Source organism: Felis catus, chromosome B2, assembly GCF_018350175.1.
Source record: "Felis catus isolate Fca126 chromosome B2, F.catus_Fca126_mat1.0, whole genome shotgun sequence".
In the NCBI taxonomy this organism is placed as follows: Eukaryota; Metazoa; Chordata; class Mammalia; order Carnivora; family Felidae; genus Felis; species Felis catus.
In genome coordinates, this window is record NC_058372.1 from 130,190,438 (window position 1) to 130,210,226 (window position 19,789).

The following is a 19,789-nucleotide window of genomic DNA, read 5'->3' on the forward strand; positions in this document are numbered from 1 at the left end:
TCACAGTCCAGACCTAACCAGGAGAGTTTGTAATTCAGCCCCTCCAAGACCCATCTCCTAAAGGTGCTTTGGGATGGTCTCAGCCATAGGTGATCAAAGAGATCCCTGTGCTTTGAGGTGTGAATTTTGAGATTTGAACTTGGGATTGTAAGTTACCCAAGGTCCTTTTGTCATTTGTGTCTTGAAAAGCAGCCATCCTAACCTGTGGTTTGAGCCTCTTTCTGTCCCTCAAATTGGTCTGTGGAACCAATTCCCTGGCTCCCGACTGCGTTCATCTTCTGTGAAGCTGGTTAATGAGTTGTTGCACTCCCATGCATCTTGGACTTCTGCCTCCCCAGCCTACATGTTAATCAGTCTCCCAGCTCTTCCCCACATACACCCAATTCCCAGTGCTCCCTTTCCTCCTGAAAATCTGGCTCTGGATAATATAAAAGGACATTAATTTTGAGGACATTAATTTTTAGGAGGAGTTAAGCATCCATGAGTCAAACAGAAAACAGGACCTAAGATAGTCCTAGGGGATCTCAGTGGCAGGTACTGAAGGATAGATCCCAAGGCCATTGCCATCAGGGTGTCTCTCCCCCCATCTGCTGCCTGCCCTTGAGTGACACTGTTTTATGTGGAAAGATCTAACTTGGGAGGCTGGTGTGGTTCGCACTGGCATTGCTGTTTGCACCTCTGAGGCCTGGAATGGAATAACCCTTAAAAGGAGGGAAATTATTGTTATTTTTATTTATTTATGTCTTGCATTCTTTCAAAAGGTCATTGAATGAATCACACTTCTTTTGTCATCTGATATGTACTAATTTTGTAATCCAGATAGTATTTACTATGCACAACTTAAATATGGTATAAACAGAGTCCATTTGAGGGTATTTCAGTGGCGCAGATCTATATTTTTGCAACCTTTTCTATTTTAGCACCATTGACATTTAAAGGCCCTAATCTGGTACCTCACGTACTATCTGTACTTAAAGGGTATGCTCTTGGTTTTTACTATATATAATTAAGAGCTTGAATATATTTATTTTTATATTTAACTTTTAGGCCTAATAATCTGTGAAAAACACTTAAGGCTAAAATTATGTGTTATATATAAATTATTTTTTTTAAAGAAATTGCCTTAAACCCTTTTCAGATACCTTAATAAAAGAATGTAATGATAGTGGTGATGATGATAATTACAATAATATGTTAAACCCTATCAACTTCCCAGAAGAAATGAAGCTAAGCCAATGTTTACAACAAAATATATCTCAGATCTAATTGTGACTTGTTTGTGTGTTTATTTGTTTCACTGTGGATAGTCCCCAAATCCTTAAAGCAAAAATTTAGTTTGTGTTAATATTAAGCACTAAATATAGTCCCTGAGTGTGACGCTTACTGGCATGAATGTTCTAAGGGCATATATGGTGTGATGGTATTTTCCGACAAGAGAGGACCTCCATGCTAGGATTCAGTCATATCATAGACCCACCAGGTAGCTTACGGGACCCAAGTTTTCCTTTAGCACTTCTTGTTCGTATTGTATATGTTTTTAACTTTACTTTTAGTCTTTCGTTTCCTTTTAGGTGCTTGTTCATAGGAATCATAAAATTGTTTTTTGGGGGGCAGCGGGGATGAGGGGGTGCACGTCTGGGTGGCTCAGTCGGTTAAGCATCCAGCTTCGGCTCAAGGTCATGATCTCACAGTTCGTGAGTTCAAGCTCCACATCGGATTCTGTGCTGACAGCTCAGAGCCTGGAGCCTGTTTCAGATTCTGTGTCTCCCCCGCTCTCTGCCCCTCACCCGCTCATACTCTGTTTCTGTTTCTCTCTTAAAAAAAAAAATTTTTTTTAACCAATGTGAGAATCAGTTTACCTGTCATTGCAGTCCCTGAGATTAAGATCTGCTTTTGTTCTCTCTATTTTGCATTTTCCTTACTTGTGCTTTCTTTCTTCTGTTCTATGGACAAAGTGCTTTGCTGCACATTTGTGCTATCTGGCTGGTCATATCAATGGCTGGGTCAGGACTCTAGATATAGTTCCATAGTCTTTCGACATGGAATATTACAGAGAGTAGGAGGCTAAACCTTTTGCTTTTGTTTGCAAGATCTACTTTTTTGTTTTGATTTTTGGTTGATTGCTTGTGATACTTTCTCTTTAAAATAGAGAAATTTCATGTTTCTCTTTTGTTATTATTTTGGGGTACTCAGACTTTTTAGTTTTTTTGTTCTTTTTTTCTTTTTAGCCTGAGAAATATTTACAAAATGTTCAGTTACTCTCTTACTTTGCTATTACTTTATTTTATCTCCACTACGTCTTTATACTTTGTATTTTTCCTCTCTGTATATGCTCCCTCACTATGGATTCTCTCTCCCGAACCAGATAAAGTGCCTCCAAACACTGATGGTGATAAGGATCATTGTGTTTAAGTTTTGCCATCCTTAGCTACTTGGTGTCACACGGTGTTGATGTGTTAGCCTGATAGTCAACTTCTGCCCCTTCTGCCCCTTCATGATACAGTTAGGTTTAGAGCATTGGCCATATATTTCCCATGAGGAAGACTCCTACCCCTCAGACACATCCTTGCCACATTTCTGTCTGATTTAGCTACTTGGGCAGCCCAGGAGCTTTTAAATGCTGCTGCCCTACAGTGGTCCCATACCTGTCCCTCCTCTTATCCTCATCCTTCTAAAGTTAAGAACAAGCATGAGATTCTTCTAGAGGCACCTTTAGTTTTCAGCGACGCCACATTTTCTCAGGAAAGGCAATCAAAGGGTGATGTCGTAGCTTCTTTCAGTCTTTATCCCATCCATGCTCCTTATTTCCAGTTTCTAACTGTGTGGTAAAGGTCCTACTCCTCACCCTACTGAATTTGCCAGTAGAAGGATGGTAAGGTCAGGTATCAATGTTTATATTATCTCCATATATAAATTTAGAGAGAGGGAGGGGTTTACCAATCAAGGAAGCAAACGAAATCAATCAGTAGTTCATCTGAACCTTGGCTTTGGCTGTTCTGCAGGCCTAACACTCATTTTTCTTTCATTTGCTTCATCATATCACTCTGATCTCAGTGCTCAGGACACAGCTTTTCTATGAGTTCGCTAACTCTCAGATGCAATTTCAAGTCCCCTTTTTACCACAGTAAACTGTGGTCACACAGGGTTGGATTTTCAAATCAGACTCAGAGGAATCAGAGATCTTACCTAGTATCAAGTGCTGCTCGTCAGCTGCAGGGCACAAGTAAGAGGTCCCAGACTGCCAGTGCTGCTCAGCAGACTCCTTCTGACTGCATTACGGTGTGCTCTGACCCCAGTTCAACAGGTGAGGTCTCTAAGGGACATTTGCAGGCACGTCCCTTTGACAGGCACTGGTTCTGTCATGAGACAGCTCCATTTTACACTCTAAGAGCTACTTACATGCTTTTCTGAAGCCCATCCTATAAATCCATAGCTTCCAGGATTTGTTTACCAACACCATCAAAACACACCGGGCACAGTCTGCTAAAGTTTTCATTCTGTAGCTGGACCCTCCAGCTAGCATTAGCCGGGAGGTCTGTCATTTTCACGAGTACAGAGAGATCAGACTGGATCTCTCCATAAAGGAAAAGAAGACCTTTCAGGCATGATGCTGAGCATTTACTTCTCAAGAATGTATCAATTTTGTCTTTGTTTTATGCTTCCATTTCTGCCAATCATTAGATTCGACCACGTGATTGATATGTCTAATTCATTAGACCAGTAGTTAGAAAAGAAGGAGAATGTAAATAACTGTATGTCCTGTTTTAATGCAAAATGATTCATGGTAATATCAAATAAAAATATGGCAGATATTTTATGAGTATCTACAATGATCATTTTTGTTATGTTATTTAAATAAAAGAATATGAGGATTATATTTTTCCGTTCTGTGGGTTACAAAGCATTACAAAATGACTTTCAACCAAATGCTAAAGACAGTGAAATCAACTCAGGCCTCAGTCCACTTGGGCTGCTATAACACAGTAATACAGGCTGGGCAGCTTATAAACAACATTTATTTATCACAGTTTTGGAGACTGGAAAGTTCAAGATCAAGGTACTAGCAGATTTGGGGTCTTGTTAGAGCCTTCTTCCTGGGTCATAGATGGTCCTCTTCCCACTGTATCCTCAAATGGCAGAAGGGACGGGAGCTCTCTGGAGGGTCTTTTTAAGGACACTAATCCCATTCATGAAGCTCCACCCTCATGAACCAATTACCTCCCAAATGTCCCGCCTTCAAGTACCATCACACTGAGGCTTAAGTTTCCACATATGAATTTCGGGGATATACATTCAGTGTAGAGCAGTTTATTTTTGATTAAGTCTATTAATCTACTCTTTTGGCATTCGATTATCGATTTTGCCTAAAGTATCTCTTATATTAACTAAGTAGTGTACCTTATTTGATACCTCTGCTGAGTAGAATATCTCTTCTGAGGTTTGTGATATGTACGTGTTAGTCTAAGGCAAAGCATGAAATGTTGGCATGCGTAGTATACCTACCTTTCAGATAAATATCTTCCTAGAGTTTTTTTTTTTTAATACAGTTTATTTATTTATTTTAGTAATCTCCACACTCAACATGGGGCTTGAACTCACGACCCTGAGATCAAGAGTCACATGCTTCTCTGACTGAGCCAGCTAGGTGCCCCAAATATCTTCCTAGAGTTTCAAAGAGACATAGAGGAACATTGAGCTTTAGATCAAACTTGGCCCAGCAGCCATCCCGACCATCATTGTTTCTACTTCGCTTCCATCCAGACATGAGCCTCAGTGTGTGTGTGTGTGTGTGTGTGTGTGTGTGTATATGTGTGTGTGTGTGTGTGTATGTGTGTGTGATTTGTCTCCCTAGGGAGGACGAGCATGCCCTCATCCAGCAGTACTGTCAGACGCTTGGAGGGGAGTCCCCGGTCAGCCAGCCCCAGAGCCCAGCTCAGATCCTGAAGTCGGTAGAAAGGGAAGAACGCGGAGAACTGGAGCGGATCATTGCCGACCTGGAGGAAGAACAGAGGTGTGTTCAACCTGGGAGAAGATTTGTGCCCCCTGGGCAAACTTCTAATGGGAGATTCCTTAATAATAACTTCAGTATGATCCCTACCCATTCTCTTTTCAGAAGTGGTTTCTAAGAAGTCAAGGGGGAGTCAAAATCTTATTGGGGATTAACAGACTGGGGCACTGGCTGCAGATTATGAACGTGAGGGTTCAGGGAACACTTGCTTAAAGCTATAGCTTTGTCCTTGCTTACGCATCTCACTGTTTAATGTTTCTACCTGAGAAGAAGTCTCCTGAGCTCAATCTGAAGGTCGAGGGCAGTTTCGGAGAGAAAACCGTGCCCACAGTAGTAATTCCAGTTGTTCCTTTTCTGCACTAGAAACCTGCAGGTGGAATATGAGCAGCTGAAGGAGCAGCACCTGAGAAGGGGTCTCCCTGTCGGGTCACCTCCAGACTCTGTCGTGTCTCCTCACCACACATCTGAGGACTCAGAACTTATAGCAGAAGCAAAACTCCTCAGGCAGCACAAAGGTCGTCTGGAGGCCAGGATGCAGATTTTAGAAGATCACAATAAGCAGCTGGAGTCTCAGCTCCACCGCCTTCGACAGCTGCTGGAGCAGGTAGAGTGTGTGCACCTCGGTGGGGCTCCCACGCCCCCTCCCAGCCCGTCGCTGTCCCGGAGCATGGTCCCAGCATCAGCAGAGGGGCTCACTCGCAGACTGTCACCTCCACACCTGATTAAGACTGGCTTAGGAATCCCTCTTCAGATGGAAGTATCACACCCTCCAATCGCTCAAAAAGTGGAGTTTCCCATTCTTTGGTAACGCTGAAATCTGTCTCAGCTCTGAGTACTTTAAAAGGAAAGACCCTGTAACATACATCTGCATACATTACATGTGGGAAACTCTGTAGAGGTTAAGGGGAAGGAAGTGATCTGAACTGTTCAAGCGAAAGCCTTTCTTCCAGTGAGCTCTTTTCAAGAAATTAAGTAACAGATGTTTATTAATGTGCAGCTATCATTTCCTAACACTGGGCCATGTTTTATGGCAATTTGTATACTTTCTTGATGATAAGAAATAGAATTTACATTATGATGAATGCACACCTGTATGGCAAATACAAAATAATTATTATAAAGAAAGGCTGTCTCTTATTTTCTACTTTTAAATTTCCTTCCCTTCTTCCTTACTCCCCGTGCCTGCCTGCCTTCTATCCTTCCTTCCTTCCTTCCTTCTTCCTCTATTCTTTCCTGTGTTCTCTTTATCTCTACGTCCCTTCCATTTTTTTTCTCTCTCTCTTTCTTTGTGCTGGTCAGCACCTACCAAATCAATTTTATAGCTCATCAGTGGGTAATAGCCCACAATTTTGAAAAATACTGTCCTTTGAGATATAAAAGAGGCATCAGACGGAGTGTTTTGGTGCTTGCAGTCTTATTAGGGACCAAGACAAGATAATACAAAATATAACAAGATAGTACTGCACATAGAGATACAACGCCATAGAGAATTAAGTACTTGATTACATCTAGCAGTTGAAGAATGGGAGTCATGCCACAGAACTAGCAATGAAGACGCCTTGGTAACAGGTGCATATTGGGTAGAATCCCCACAGATGGGGCTAGACTTTCTCTTTCTTGAAAAATCTATGACACCAACATTCATGTCATCTTTTGCCTTTTTCTCTGGACTGTAGAGTGTGGGGCCCCAGGCAGTGACTAGGCATGCCTTTCTGCAGAAGTGATTTATCCAAAGACAGAAACAACTTTTTCTCCAGTGATTTTCTCAAATTTCAGAAAGCCACCTTGTCATAGTTGCTGTCAGTATTTTTTAACTTGTCAGAATCATTCAAAACAGTGTAATTTCTGCATTACCTACACAACAGGCCACAGATCACCCCTTTTGACCATATAGTTTTCTGTATGTGTGTCACTGTTTCGGAATTTATATTAGACTGTTTTGGGGAAGGCTTACTTTGGGCCTCCAAAGGGTGCCCCATTAGAAAACAGTAGTACCCCTAGAGTGCCCCAAAGCCTGGCTTTCTTTGAGTCCTTTGGAATGTTTGAATCCTCCTCCCTGCCAGTCACATACACTGGAAAAGCTACATATACTCTACCAGTGTGAATTTAAAGTTTCCCCATGGTGGAAAGGATGAATTTTCTCTTGAAATCTCTGATTTAAAATATGAAGTATTATCATTAACCTAGTGCAGCGATGGAATCATTGCAGAAACGAAACAATCTTTATTTGCCAGAGCCTGTCGGAGAGCTAACGGCTCTTCTGCATACGCACACTCCGCACCCTCCCCCTGACTCTCACCACCCCATTAGACAGAGCTGCCTAATGGCTCATGTGCCTCCAGAATTGCACAGTAATGCTTTTAGAGATAGCTGATATCTAAATGGCTTTGTGTATCCCAGACTGTGGACCTCTTATCTCTTCTTAATGACTTAGCATGAATGCCAGAAGTAGATGGAAAATTTACCTGATAGTAAAAACTGGCAGAGCCTCCAGACTTCAACTAATATAAATCTAATGGAAAAGCCGCCATCAAGAATATTGTAATTTCTGCACTCCCTGGAAAATGAATCGCGCTTTCTAATTTGACTATGTACTTGTCAATTTATCCATCACTATTTCAAAGCTTTGTGCAGAGTGCATTTACAAAGTGTTTTCTAGGTGTCAGATCCTGTTCTGATCTCAGAGGAAACACTAACTGAACACCCTCCTCACAAAATCCTTTAACACAGGCAATCGTTTCACCGTCTGTCCCCAGTTTACAAATAAAGAATCCACAGCACAAGAGCACCTGGGTGGCTCAGTCAGTTGAGCATCCAACTCTTGATTTCAGCTCAGGTCAAAATCCCAGGGTTGTGGGATCGAGCCCCACATCAGTCTCTGCACTGAGCACAGAGCCTGCTTGGGATTCTCTCTCTGCTCCTCTCTCCAACTTGCATGCTCGCTCACTCTCTCTCGAAAGAAAGAAAGAAAGAAAGAAAGAAAGAAAGAAAGAAAGGGAAAGAAAGGAAAAGAAAAGAATCCAAGGCATAGAAGGTTATAAAATTTGCTCAGGCAGGTACTGAGTGGTGGAGTTTGAATTCAAGCATGTGAATCCAAAATTGTGTTCTTAAGTCTCTAATACCACACTGAAATATTGATTTAAATAAACAAATGAGCTGATTTTGAAATTGGATAGATTTACTGTATGAGAAGCAGTGCTTGTTTTTTTTTACAGATGAATGAAACCTGTTTCTAGATTCACTTGGTTGACATAAAAATAATAGCACAATTGAGGGATGTAACTGACACTGAAAAATAAATCTTGCGTTATAACCAACTGAGCTGTTCAAGGAGCCCGAACTGAAGGAAGCAGACCACCCAGTATTCAGCTGAGATCGTAGTGAACCCACCAGACTGATGAAAACATGTGTTCTGAATGTCTGAGACCAAAGAACTCTACATGTCTCAGTTATCCATGGAAGTAAGAAACAGAAACGTGTTATTTGAATTCTTCCTCTGCCTTAACATCTGCATGTGATTGCAGCCGGAATCTGATTCCCGAATCAACGGTGTCTCCTCCTGGCCTTCACCTCAGCAGGCTGCACTGACCTACTCGCTGGATCCAGACCCTGGCCCACAATTCCACCAAGCAGGTTGGTGTCCTTAAGACCCGGCCAACTCCCCCGCTCTGCTCTACGCTTCGCCATTGGTTGGTTTTTCATTTTCAACTGTGTTCTTACTCCCCGGTACCTTAGAGCAGAAAGGAGTTTCATACTCTCTTCGTGCTCAGCTGCGTACAAAGACATTTTAACAAGACCAAAAAAGCAAACATTCCAGAATAAGAATCTATAATATATTTGCCTATATACTGTGTAGTAGTGGATTGACTTTTGGTGAAAGATGGAAAAAAGTACTCTTTTCGTTTGGGGATGAGCAACAATTTAATTTTGGCTTTGCCTTCAGAGTGATTCTTTTTTTAAAGTAAGTTTTCTGTCTTTAAAATTTATATTTATACGTATTCAGAAAATAATCCTAAAGTATATTATATACCAAGCGTGGTTTTCTCTGCCCAGGTCTGGGAATGAATATTCTGCTTTCTCCATCCTCATCCCTATAGACATTGCCACCCCTCCTGCCCCTGTCTGAGGCCAAGATCTCACCTAGCCTATTATTGGTCACAAAGGGGACTTGTCACCTCTGCTAGGAAAGCCTCTGTCAACCAGTATTCAGGAATGGCATTTTGTTATTGATGAAATTTAAGTTCTGAAATTCTACTGAAGACCATAGATGTTAACCAAATTAATTTGTTTCTAAGATATATTTTGCTGCATTAATCAGAAGGAAACCTAAGGTATTAATATTATCTGAATTGTTTTAAAGAAGTGAATTATTTTGCTCTTGGTTATATATAGAATAAAAATCAAGGTAAAAAGTATCTTCAAAACTACCTCTAGATTTGTAGCAGCATAAGCTAGTCCATGCCAAAGTCTCCAAGAAGAAAGAAGGAAGGAAAAAGAAACTGGTAGAATATTTTTTATATAAAAAAACACTTGGAATGCAAACTAATGGAATTTCATCTAACAAATTGAAATAATATGACCACATTAACTTATTTTTCACTCGTAAGTTTTCCCTTGGCACATGGAATCTTCCTACAGAGACATCTAATGCATTTTATTTATATGAAATTATATTACCAACAAATTGATACAAAAATGGTTTTAATATTATTCCCCAAAATTGTCCTTTTCATAGAGTCTTATTTTCATGTTGATATTTAGAGGCCAGGATTAGGGTTTTTCTCCCAATGTTGGGTTTTGGTGGAAAGCTGGATGTTCATTTCGGAACGTCTATTGTTTTGTTTTTCTGCTGCCCCAGCGGCGGAGGACCTGCTGGCCCCCCCCCACGACACCAGCACGGACCTCACGGAGTTTATGGAGCAGATCAACAGTACATTTCCATCTTGCTGCCGTGAGTATGAAAGACCCCAGCACTACCACTCCACCTTCCCTTCCATTTCTTCTTCCCTGCTTGGCGCCCTTTGTCTTCTTTGGTAAGATAACAAAAGCCGCTATTAGAAACAGGATTGAATATGATTTGAAAATAAATCAAACATTCCGTATGTCGACCAAGCAAATGAAGCTCAGCCTAGATACCATCGCGTCACTGGCTGTGGTGATGGTGCTGCTCTCTGAGAGGTTTCTGTTGTGCCTTCTGAAGGATAACATGAAGGCAAACAAAACAAGTTGCTTTGTAAGAAGTTACCCTCTTCAGTGCAAACTGTAGTACGACATGTGTTATTACTTTAAAAAAGAGCTTTTAGCACCCAACAAGGCATGAAAATGGTCTTTTCTGATGTAATTCACTCTCTCTCTCTTTTTAAGATTTTATTTTTAAGTAATCCCTGCACCCAACATGGGGCCCAAACCTACAACCCCGAGATGAAGAGTCAAGCTCCACTGACTGAGCCAGTCAGGCACCCCCACTCTCTTTTCTTTGAGGTCATCAGATTCAGTTCTGGGAGGGGATTATTTTCAGATATTTTTTCTCTTTTGTTTTCTTTCTTCTGGTTTCTTTTCTCATGGAATGAAACAGTCACTGCATAAAGGCCAAATAATTGAAGGCTTCACAGATTATGACCCTGTGACTTTTCCATATGAACAACCAAGAGCCAGAAAATAATCAAATGAAAGCAGTCCAACTCCCAGAGGAAATTACATAATGTTCTTATTTATTGATTTTTCCCCCCAAACTTTTTAAATTCATTCTCATCATCTCAAGGTTTCTACTGAGCTCTCACTTGGGCGGTTTCAAAGGGAAGCTGTGCACTTGAATGCATGCTAACTACTTAATGCCGCAATTTATCCTAAATAATCTTTTAAAGAAATTTGAATATGTTATTTATAACTTTTAGGGTGATTTCCACTCAAGTTGATTTTTAAATCTAGGCAGCCATCGAAGTAAGATGTTAGTATGTATGTATACCACTGTAGATATTAGATATATGTCATATATGGTAGTACATATATAAAACTGCTTCTCATCTCTCCCCTTTTCATCCTGTCCTCAGCAAATACCATCCTAAATGATGAAAAAAGGCATCACCAGGAAGGTAGTTAAGTAAGATATATTGACTTCATTAAAAAATATGCTTCAACTTCTACAATTCTGCAGTTTATAAAAATGCCATCATTAGCAGGGAGTGGAAATAGCTCTTTGAAATATAGTCTTCCCTGAATTTTCAGAAGTATTTTCCTAAAGGACATAGTACAGAATTCTATAAGCACATAAATATATTTATATTTGGGAATGTGTCATTTTTCAGTTATTATCTGTGATTATAGTTCTCAATGTTTCTTGAATTGTATTTATTATAGGTCAGTCCCTACACTCCCCCGAAAAACATGTGCCCATGTGTGCAAATGTGTATGTGCACATACACACACATACGCGTGCACACATACTTTTTTGGCCTTCTGGAGTCTCACAAAGGCTTCAGAGGGTCACTTGAAGCCCCTACACTATCAGATTGTTGCCTGTTTTCTAGGTGCTGTAACAGCCACAGTAGATGAGCAGATCAAATCTTTTATATTAAGGTTGAATTTTCTAGGGATTTTTATTCTGAGTTGTATGTTATTTAATGGCTAGATAAAACCTCATCTTAGTCACTATAAAAGACAGAATTTCAAGATTAAATTTCTAAATGAAATTACTTTTTAGTTCAGCTTAAATCCAAATACATTAATAATTAGTTAGGAACAAATTCTGCAAGTCAAAGCCTATTTATAAGTTTGCATTTAAATGTCATGATGGACATGTTCAATTTAAAAGTCAGTTGGCAGTGAGTTAGGATGGGAAATATGTTTAATCAAATGCTTTACAGTGTCTATAGATGTATAATTTCCACATTAAACTTTTTAAATATTTATTTATTTTGAGAGAGAGAGAGTGAATTGGGTAGGAGCAGAGAGAGAGAGGGAGAGAGAATCCCAAGCAAACTCCACATTGTCAGTGCTGAGCTGACATGGGGCTCGATTTCATGAACCATGAGATCATGACGGGAACCAAAATCAAGGTCTGAAGCTTAACCGATTGAGCCACCCAGGTGCCCCTAAATTTTTTATATTAAAAATTCATGGTGTTTTTTTTTTAACAGTTTGTCACAAAACAATTACTCTTAAATGTTTTTCGTAGTATATTCTTATATGTAAATGTTATAAAAGTCTAATCTGGCATATTTTAGAAGAGAATATAATTAAATGTAAATAATCATAATTATAAGGCAAAATGAATAAAAAAAGAAATGAGTATGCTGCTTCGGAGTGGATCTCCTTCTCTTTCTCTGTCCCTCCCCCCCTCAGTCTCTGTCTCTGTCACTCGAAAGGGAATAAATGTTAAAAAAATTTTTTTTTTTTACTCTCCTAGATAGGGACAGCTTTCCCTTAAAAAAAGGCTTATTTATAAAATTGATACATAGTTTTAAAAATTGTGTCTAAAGTTATTAAACCTTTTAAAAATTGTTGCAGAAAAGATATAGCACCTGACTTAGACTTTGTGCCCAGTACATGTTTCTGAATTGAATGAATGCATGAATAAATACATTTTCTAACAGGAAGGTTTAGTTGGTAAAGTTTCCCAAGATAGTATACAGAAGGTTTGCAGGGTTCATTTGCTTTCTTGCCTCTTTTAAGTTGCTCAGCTAGCAATATTTTAATAAACTTTTGCATTCCCAAAGCTTCCTGACCACCCTTGGAGGATTTCTCTAAGCAAATCGGATTGGCACTCTCCCAATGCCAACCCAATCCTGTTACTAATGAGAGCTTTAAAACTGCTTGTCACCAGCATACAATGAATTGATCTGCATGTTAATCTTGACTTTTGATCCTTTGTGCATTAACAATTAGCATGGTCACAAGTGAATTTACACTCCGGGCAGTCCTGGAATTAAAATGAAACTATAATCACAAATCCTAATTGCATGAATTGCCTACTTAAACATGGAATTTTTGTGTGTGTACCTATACATTGTTGTGCATAACACTTTAGAATTTCTCTGTCTCAAATTAATATACCCGTTGTTCCTGATAGCATCCTTGAATTACGGCCTTTTAAAGTCTTCGTTTAATTATTTACATTAAGTTTCAGAGCAGAGAGGAAGGCATTTTCATCTTTTCCTGGCAAGGCGTTAATGAAGGGAATTTGTGTTGTCTGTTAACTAATGTACATATTAAAATTTTCACTAACTGCTATAAGTGGTTTTTTTTTTAATGTAAAATCCTCTCCGTGTTTTCATTTATGTCATCCATATATAGAGGATATGAGAGGATTTGGGGCCGATAGACCAACAAATGCTTTTAAAATTATTTTTTATCTACAGGCATATTTTCACAGTGAGTTGCCTGTGTTTACTAAACTTGAGTGGCATTCATCACAAACTCAAAACCTACTAAAATGCAAGCATTTCCTGGTTTCTTTTAAAAATATATGGGCGCAGTTTGTTCAGGGGAGTACCGTAGCCTTTTATTTGATAAGAATCTATAGGGCTCATGATGCTGATTTGGAGCAACGTGGCTTCAGTTTTGGTTTGGGTTTAGCTGTGCATTACGAGTAAGAGAAGTATAGTAAGAGAAGCGTGTACAATAAGAGAAGTGTAAGTGCGTGTGGTGTCCTTGATATTTGTGCAACAGAGCGCTCCCTCAGCGTAGCTCAGTGGGAAGGATGCCCACTCATGTTTTCCTGCTATGACCTATGCATCTGGCAGGACTAGGCTGGCTGGATTTTAGCCTAATTCGTTCCCTCCAGGCATCATAAAGTTGCCCTTCTCGTTCACTCTGATTTTCTCACAAAGCCCCCACTATGTGGTCGTGGATGTTTTTTTTTTCCCCCTTCAGCACAAAAAGATGAGAGATGGAAGGAATGCAACATGCTAGATGATGAGGGACGGTTCTTATTTGACCAGTTGTCCCCATCAACGGGGGTGCAGAATATCCTCTGACCCGCCTGCCCGTGTCCGCCCTCACAATGTCCCCTGGGGCATCCACACTTTTGTAACCAGGAAGGAATTCGAGCTGCTCAGCAGCAAGGGCGAATCAGACCCCATATAACATGACTTCTCCAGTGCTCTCAGCTGGGCCCCAACAAGGCACAGTGATTAGCCCAAGTATCTAAAGACTGTGGGAATTTGGCCAGCCCTTTGAGGCAAGCACATTGCCACCAGCTTCCTACACCCCTGGGGCGAGCGTGAGCCAAAGGGGGCAGAAACTGAACACTCGTGCCCCTTCACTTCCCGAATCACCTGCTGGTCAGAATTTGTACTAGTTAGCAAAATATGCACACTTGCTCTGTTCCGATACATAAATCAAATACATGGCATGATTTCAAGAGGAAATTTTGAATTTTTTTTCAAAACAAGTTATTTGCTGAATGCTTCGGTATGGACTTATCTGAGAGAGCCAGCATATGTTTTGCATATTTTGGTAGAATTTTTATATCTTCTAGGACATAGGATATGAGAAACTAGGGAAAAGAAACTAGTCTTTGTTAAAGCATCTAGCCAGAAACAAAGAAAGAGAGAGAGAGAGAGTAAGTGGAAGGGAGGAAGGAAGGAAGGAACCAAAACTTGTTTCTTATTTTCTTATTAGCACCCATTTAACAGCTGGGAGCCATACACTCCACACTTTTTCTTGCCTGAGAGGGGGAACCAGCAAAGCAACCCTAGCGCCTTCAATTGACTTCTTTTGTTTTCTCTTTCAGCCAATCTCCCCAGCAAACCACAGGTAAGCGTTAATGGGTTGATTGGCTCAGGTGTTGTCGATTGCAACGGGGAGTAAGCAGATTAGCTGCTTTTGATTTGAGTGCAGATTTTATTCCCCATGTAATTTAGTAAACTTGCTTGACTTTTAAATGTTAGTTAATTCTGTACAACAGTTTGTCAGTCTGGGGAGAGGGAACCCTTCCCAAGCCAGTTCTTCCAGATGCCCAAAATACCAAGTGCCTGATCCTTTGTGTTCTAACAGCTTTTTAAGGGCCGCAAATACACTATGCAAAGTTACCCTGGGTGGATTTGGCTGACAACTGTTCTCCCAGATATGTACTTACGGTCGCTATCACAGAACATTAACTTAAAGCAGTGACTGCAACGGTACACAATGTGGTTTTGTTACTTTGAGAGGGAAAACATTTTGATTCTTCATTTAAAAATTTGCTGAGGTTAGGGAGGGGAAAATTTGCTGAGAAATGTTGGCAGCTTTGGCTTTATACCTTTCAGTGTTTTCCTTATCAGGTGCTTTTAGTACTAATGAGCCACAAGACCATAGTAAATCTTTGGAGAACATGTTCTTTCATGAACTTGTTTATTAATCTTTAATATTCTGACTGTGTTATTATCTTGATGGCAAGAGGGGCTGGGGTCTTAAGGAGAAGCACAGACAGTTGCTCTTTAGGACCTGGAGGGAAGAAAAGGAGATCTCAAGCCAATTAGCAGGTGTGATGTGAGAGGTCAGGAGATGGAAGGACTTCACCTCCATGAAGAATCATCTTCCGATTGCTTGTGTTGTCTTAGTGAATCAGAAGCCAGGACTTCAGCAGAGAGTGAGGACAGGAGGAGGTGTCAGAGGTGTGAGGAGAGACTGGAGGATGTGCCATAGCTGCTTGGAGATCGGGAAATAACAGACAGGGAAATAGTGTGACTGCAAGGCAACGTTGAACATGACTTACGGTGCCTCCTTGTGAACGGCCGGCCTGCAAAGGCTGTGTGTTGTCTCCTGGCCGCCACGTTCAGGTTCATAAGCACAGGCACCAGAGTCGGGCTGAGTGTTGCATTTAACCAGAGTTGAAGTTTTGGTTTGGCCAAGAGAGTACAACAATTCAAGGGAAGAGGCAAAGGTATGATGATGATTGAACAAGGTATCGAAGCTTGTAGGGAAAGAAGTGATGATATGTTAGGTGCAGGAGACAGAAAAAAAAAGGGGGGGGGAGCAATGGATTGTGGTAGCAAAGGGTGGATGGAGTTGGGGTCCTAATGGAAGTAAGTGGGAAAGTAAGGTGGTTGTCAGAGGCAGGATGATTGAGATCGGAAGTGTTGGAGGGGGTGAGGTATTGGTGATGGTCCATTTGGAACTTTGAGTGACTGACAAGGGTGGAGGACACATTCTCTGGAGGAGAGGAGTTCAAGGAACTGAGAGGCCAGAGTTTTGGAAGAATCATCTATGTGGGCAGTGAAATCACTAGGATTTAAACATAGTTTTAACACGATGACAGTGAGCCATTCTTCAAGAAGTAAGGGAACATGACCCAAGGGGTCAGAAGATGACTACAGAGTGGGTGGTATAGTCTAATGGCATGGGATTCAAAGTTGGGTGGAGAGAGAGAGAGAAAAGGGCCTGAAAAAACACAACGTGGACCTAGAAAGGACGTATCCAATACATGAAGAGTGTGGGAGATAGAAAACAATCATATGCGAGACAGTTGTGGAGGAACCTGTGTCTTCAGGGGAGATCCAGATATTGATGCGTTCAGAAAAGAATTGACGGGCATGGGTTTTAATGATGATGGATCCAACTGTATGACCTTCCCTTCAAAACATTGATGCCACTCCCTTGAGTGTGAGCTGGATGTATATCCTCTCTTGCCTACGTGTACTGGCCCTGGTCCATTAACTGGCACCACTGCACACCCTTAAACTGTGATTCATGTCTTTCGTGCCTCTTGTCTGGACCCCAGCGTGGGTCGGAGACCGATTGGAATTGTCGAGGATCCCCCCTCAGCCACAGACCTCCCACAGTCCCCCAGGGAGAGATGGAGTGCTTGCACCAGCTTAATTCACTCATCTCTGGTACCTCCAGCAAGAAAAAGCCGAGTGCTCTCTATTTTCACTTGGTTTCCAGCCTGGGCAAGAGAAAAGTCTTCCAAACTTCCTCTACACTGGCTGCAATGATAAAAAGCAGACTAGATGCCTTCGGGATGAAAGAGAAAGACCTCATCCCAGGGAGCAAAAGTTACATGGAAGTAAAGGGTCCCCTTTGAACACAGCCAAAGGGGCTGTGAATAGTTGTGAAAGAAGTACTTTTATTTCTCAGAAGAGTTGACAGGTCTCTGCTACCTGTAATGTTCTGTGTAAATGTTGTTCTGACAGCACTGTTTCCCTTCCCACAGGCAATGTGAAGTATTCATCTAGCCAGTCAACATTTCCTGACTTAACAGTGTTGCCCTTTTCAGCAAATGCCAATTCCGAGTTCCATTTAATCAGAAGCTCCATGGCTCCTTGAAACATGCTGTTGAGCGCTGACTGTGTGTTCTACTGAAGGAGTAAAACACTGACTATCCAAAGAGAAAGGATATTTTGTTTTTATAATAATCATATATTATTGGTTTTTTTTTTTGTTCTTCCCTTTCTATGCAACTGTAAATTAATGAACAGAGTGGTATTTGGAAATGGTATTACATTTGTCACTGATTTGTATACTGTACACAGCATTGGGAAAGTGGGTGGGGGCTTTCTAATATGATACCTTCTTGTTATTAACCATAACAAAAATTGCATAAGAATTAGAAAACAGTGTTACATTTTTACATTCCTTTATATTAACCTTGTACAATAACTTCGTTTATTTCTTCCGCTCTTTTACCATTATGTTTTGGTTATTTATAATTCACCAGCCACATGACCACGTAGATTTCCTGTATTCATTTCCATGATTTGGCCAAATTAATAAGTCATATATTTCAATTAAATATTTATGTATATGAACTGGGCTACATCTCTTACATACCACTTAACTTTATTTGACATCATACTTAGTGACCACTTGGAAAACCACAGTAAAAGTCCTGTGGGCCTAACTGGCATTCCTACTGGGATTTGTTTCCAGCATTTTATTTCCCCGCTCCATGTAATAAGTAGATCTTGATTTCTTTATTTATTTCATGTCCCAGTATATATGATAGAGGAGACTTAGAACAGCATTATAATAATCTCAAAGATCATTTTTACCAAAGGTTGCTCATTTAAGTATATTCTCATTTGGACACAGAAAGAGAACATGGGATAACATTTCCTTAGTTGCTAAGTCTTGATTTTCATCATTAAATACACAACAGACCTTTACTTAATCGTGCTACCAGAACACATCTTTGTCTCGAATTCCCTTTGAAGAGAATTTTATTTTGTTTATGTATACTCAAGCCATTTGTAATTCTTGAAACTCCCAGTTCTTTTCTTCCTGACAGCAGACAAATTCAATGCCTGTTTCATTTTACCTTTTGGATGAATGATTACATCTTTTATTACTTTTCATTTGATCAGTATATTTGGAAAGGATGTTTATCAAAAGCCCGTGTCACTGCTTCCATAGAGGAATAAAATTATGCCTAGATGGCGGTACCCCTGCCTTTGAGTCAATGCTGTTAGGTATTTGGTTTGGCTTCTGATTTAACATTTAACTGATTCAGTTGAAACGTGTTATGTAATTACCAAATGTAGAGAAACCAAAAAAGAAAGAAAGAAAGAAAGAAAGAAAGAAAGAAAGAAAGAAAGAAAGAAAGAAAGAAAGAAAGAAAGAAAGAAAGAGAAAATCACGTGTTTTGATTCAAGCATATGTGCATTTAAAACATCAGGACATTTTAACTTTGGGTTCTCTTGAACTGGGATTTGGCCAGAAGGAGGCTTAAAGTTAGAAATTGCTATTCTTTTAGAATAGGTTGGGTGGGTTGGGGGGCAAGGGTGTCTATTTGCAGCATAGATATTTTGAGAAGAAAATTGTTTTATATAAGAGGAAAGCCATGACCACCTTTCTACCTCAGATGCATCTTCATCCATTGTGTTGGAAATAGCTTTATGCCGCTGCAGTCTGCAAAATCTAGAGCTTTTATCAGGCCACATCAAACCCAAGAAAAGCACCTATTTAAAGAAAAAAACTTTCCCTGAACTCTGAACGACAAGTTGTAGATTTGGTGTCTTCCTTGTTCTTACTTTGAAAAGTTACGTATTAATTTTTTTCTGCTTGTAATTGTGTGCAACATGTCTTCTATCTGCTATTAAGGAAAAGCTACATAAAACACTACATTGTAACCTTCTAAGTAATAATAAATAAAAATATATATATATCACAGTAACAACAAGGGGAAATAAGTATGTAGTTCTTTTGAAATATGTGGTAAAGAGCTAATCATAGACTATCATCTAATCTGGTTACATGTTGTATTTTTCATCCTGAATAAAAGTAATTTTAACACAAGATGACTTTGATATTCTTCAGCTGTGTTCATTGAGAGACTCTGAGCTCTGAGTGTACATTTATGAAAATAAAATACGAAAAGAGCCTGTATAATGATAAAGCTATTATTTTCTTCTGTTTTCTCTCCTACACAACGAATGCATTCTTCCTCTTGTTCTACTGTCTTTCTGTGTGTCCCTCTCTTCTCTATTATTTATATAATTCTCAGTTTCCTTTACAGATAGAAAGCTTATAGATAGGGAAAAATGATGTTGGGTGTTAAAAACATACACATGAAGCCTATCAGGCTTTTGTTTTAATAACTTGGATGCTATTGTATTTACTTGATTTCTCTTCCAAATCCACTTAGCCTCATGCCCTTAAATAATGTGCTTTTTATATGTGCACTGGGTTTTAACCATTCTGGTAGTAAGTTTAATCCATTCCTGAAGCCATCCTGTGGGAAATAGTGTTGAGAATTGTATTACTTGATTCTAAAAGTAAAGGCTACCTATGAAATAGAAAAATCCCCAAACATGTAATTTGTTAGAATAAAACAGATACATTCTAAGGAACATGCATTGTAAG

General features: G+C 39.9%; 1 protein-coding gene across 8 annotated transcripts in view; it reads left to right on the top strand.

Moving 5' to 3' along the window:
• The window catches only part of UTRN (utrophin), a 491,097-nt gene extending 471,875 nt beyond the window's left edge, over positions 1-19,222 (top strand). For all 8 annotated transcript variants that reach the window (XM_045058165.1, XM_045058163.1, XM_045058164.1 and 5 more), the window contains 6 exons: positions 4,853-5,011; positions 5,372-5,612; positions 8,533-8,641; positions 9,867-9,959; positions 14,742-14,764; positions 17,142-19,222. In XM_045058165.1, coding sequence (XP_044914100.1) covers positions 4,853-5,011; positions 5,372-5,612; positions 8,533-8,641; positions 9,867-9,959; positions 14,742-14,764; positions 17,142-17,150 — 634 coding nt within the window. In that variant the 3' untranslated portion in view covers positions 17,151-19,222. The remainder of the gene's footprint in view (positions 1-4,852; positions 5,012-5,371; positions 5,613-8,532; positions 8,642-9,866; positions 9,960-14,741; positions 14,765-17,141) is intronic.
• Positions 19,223-19,789: the final 567 nt, after the last annotated feature.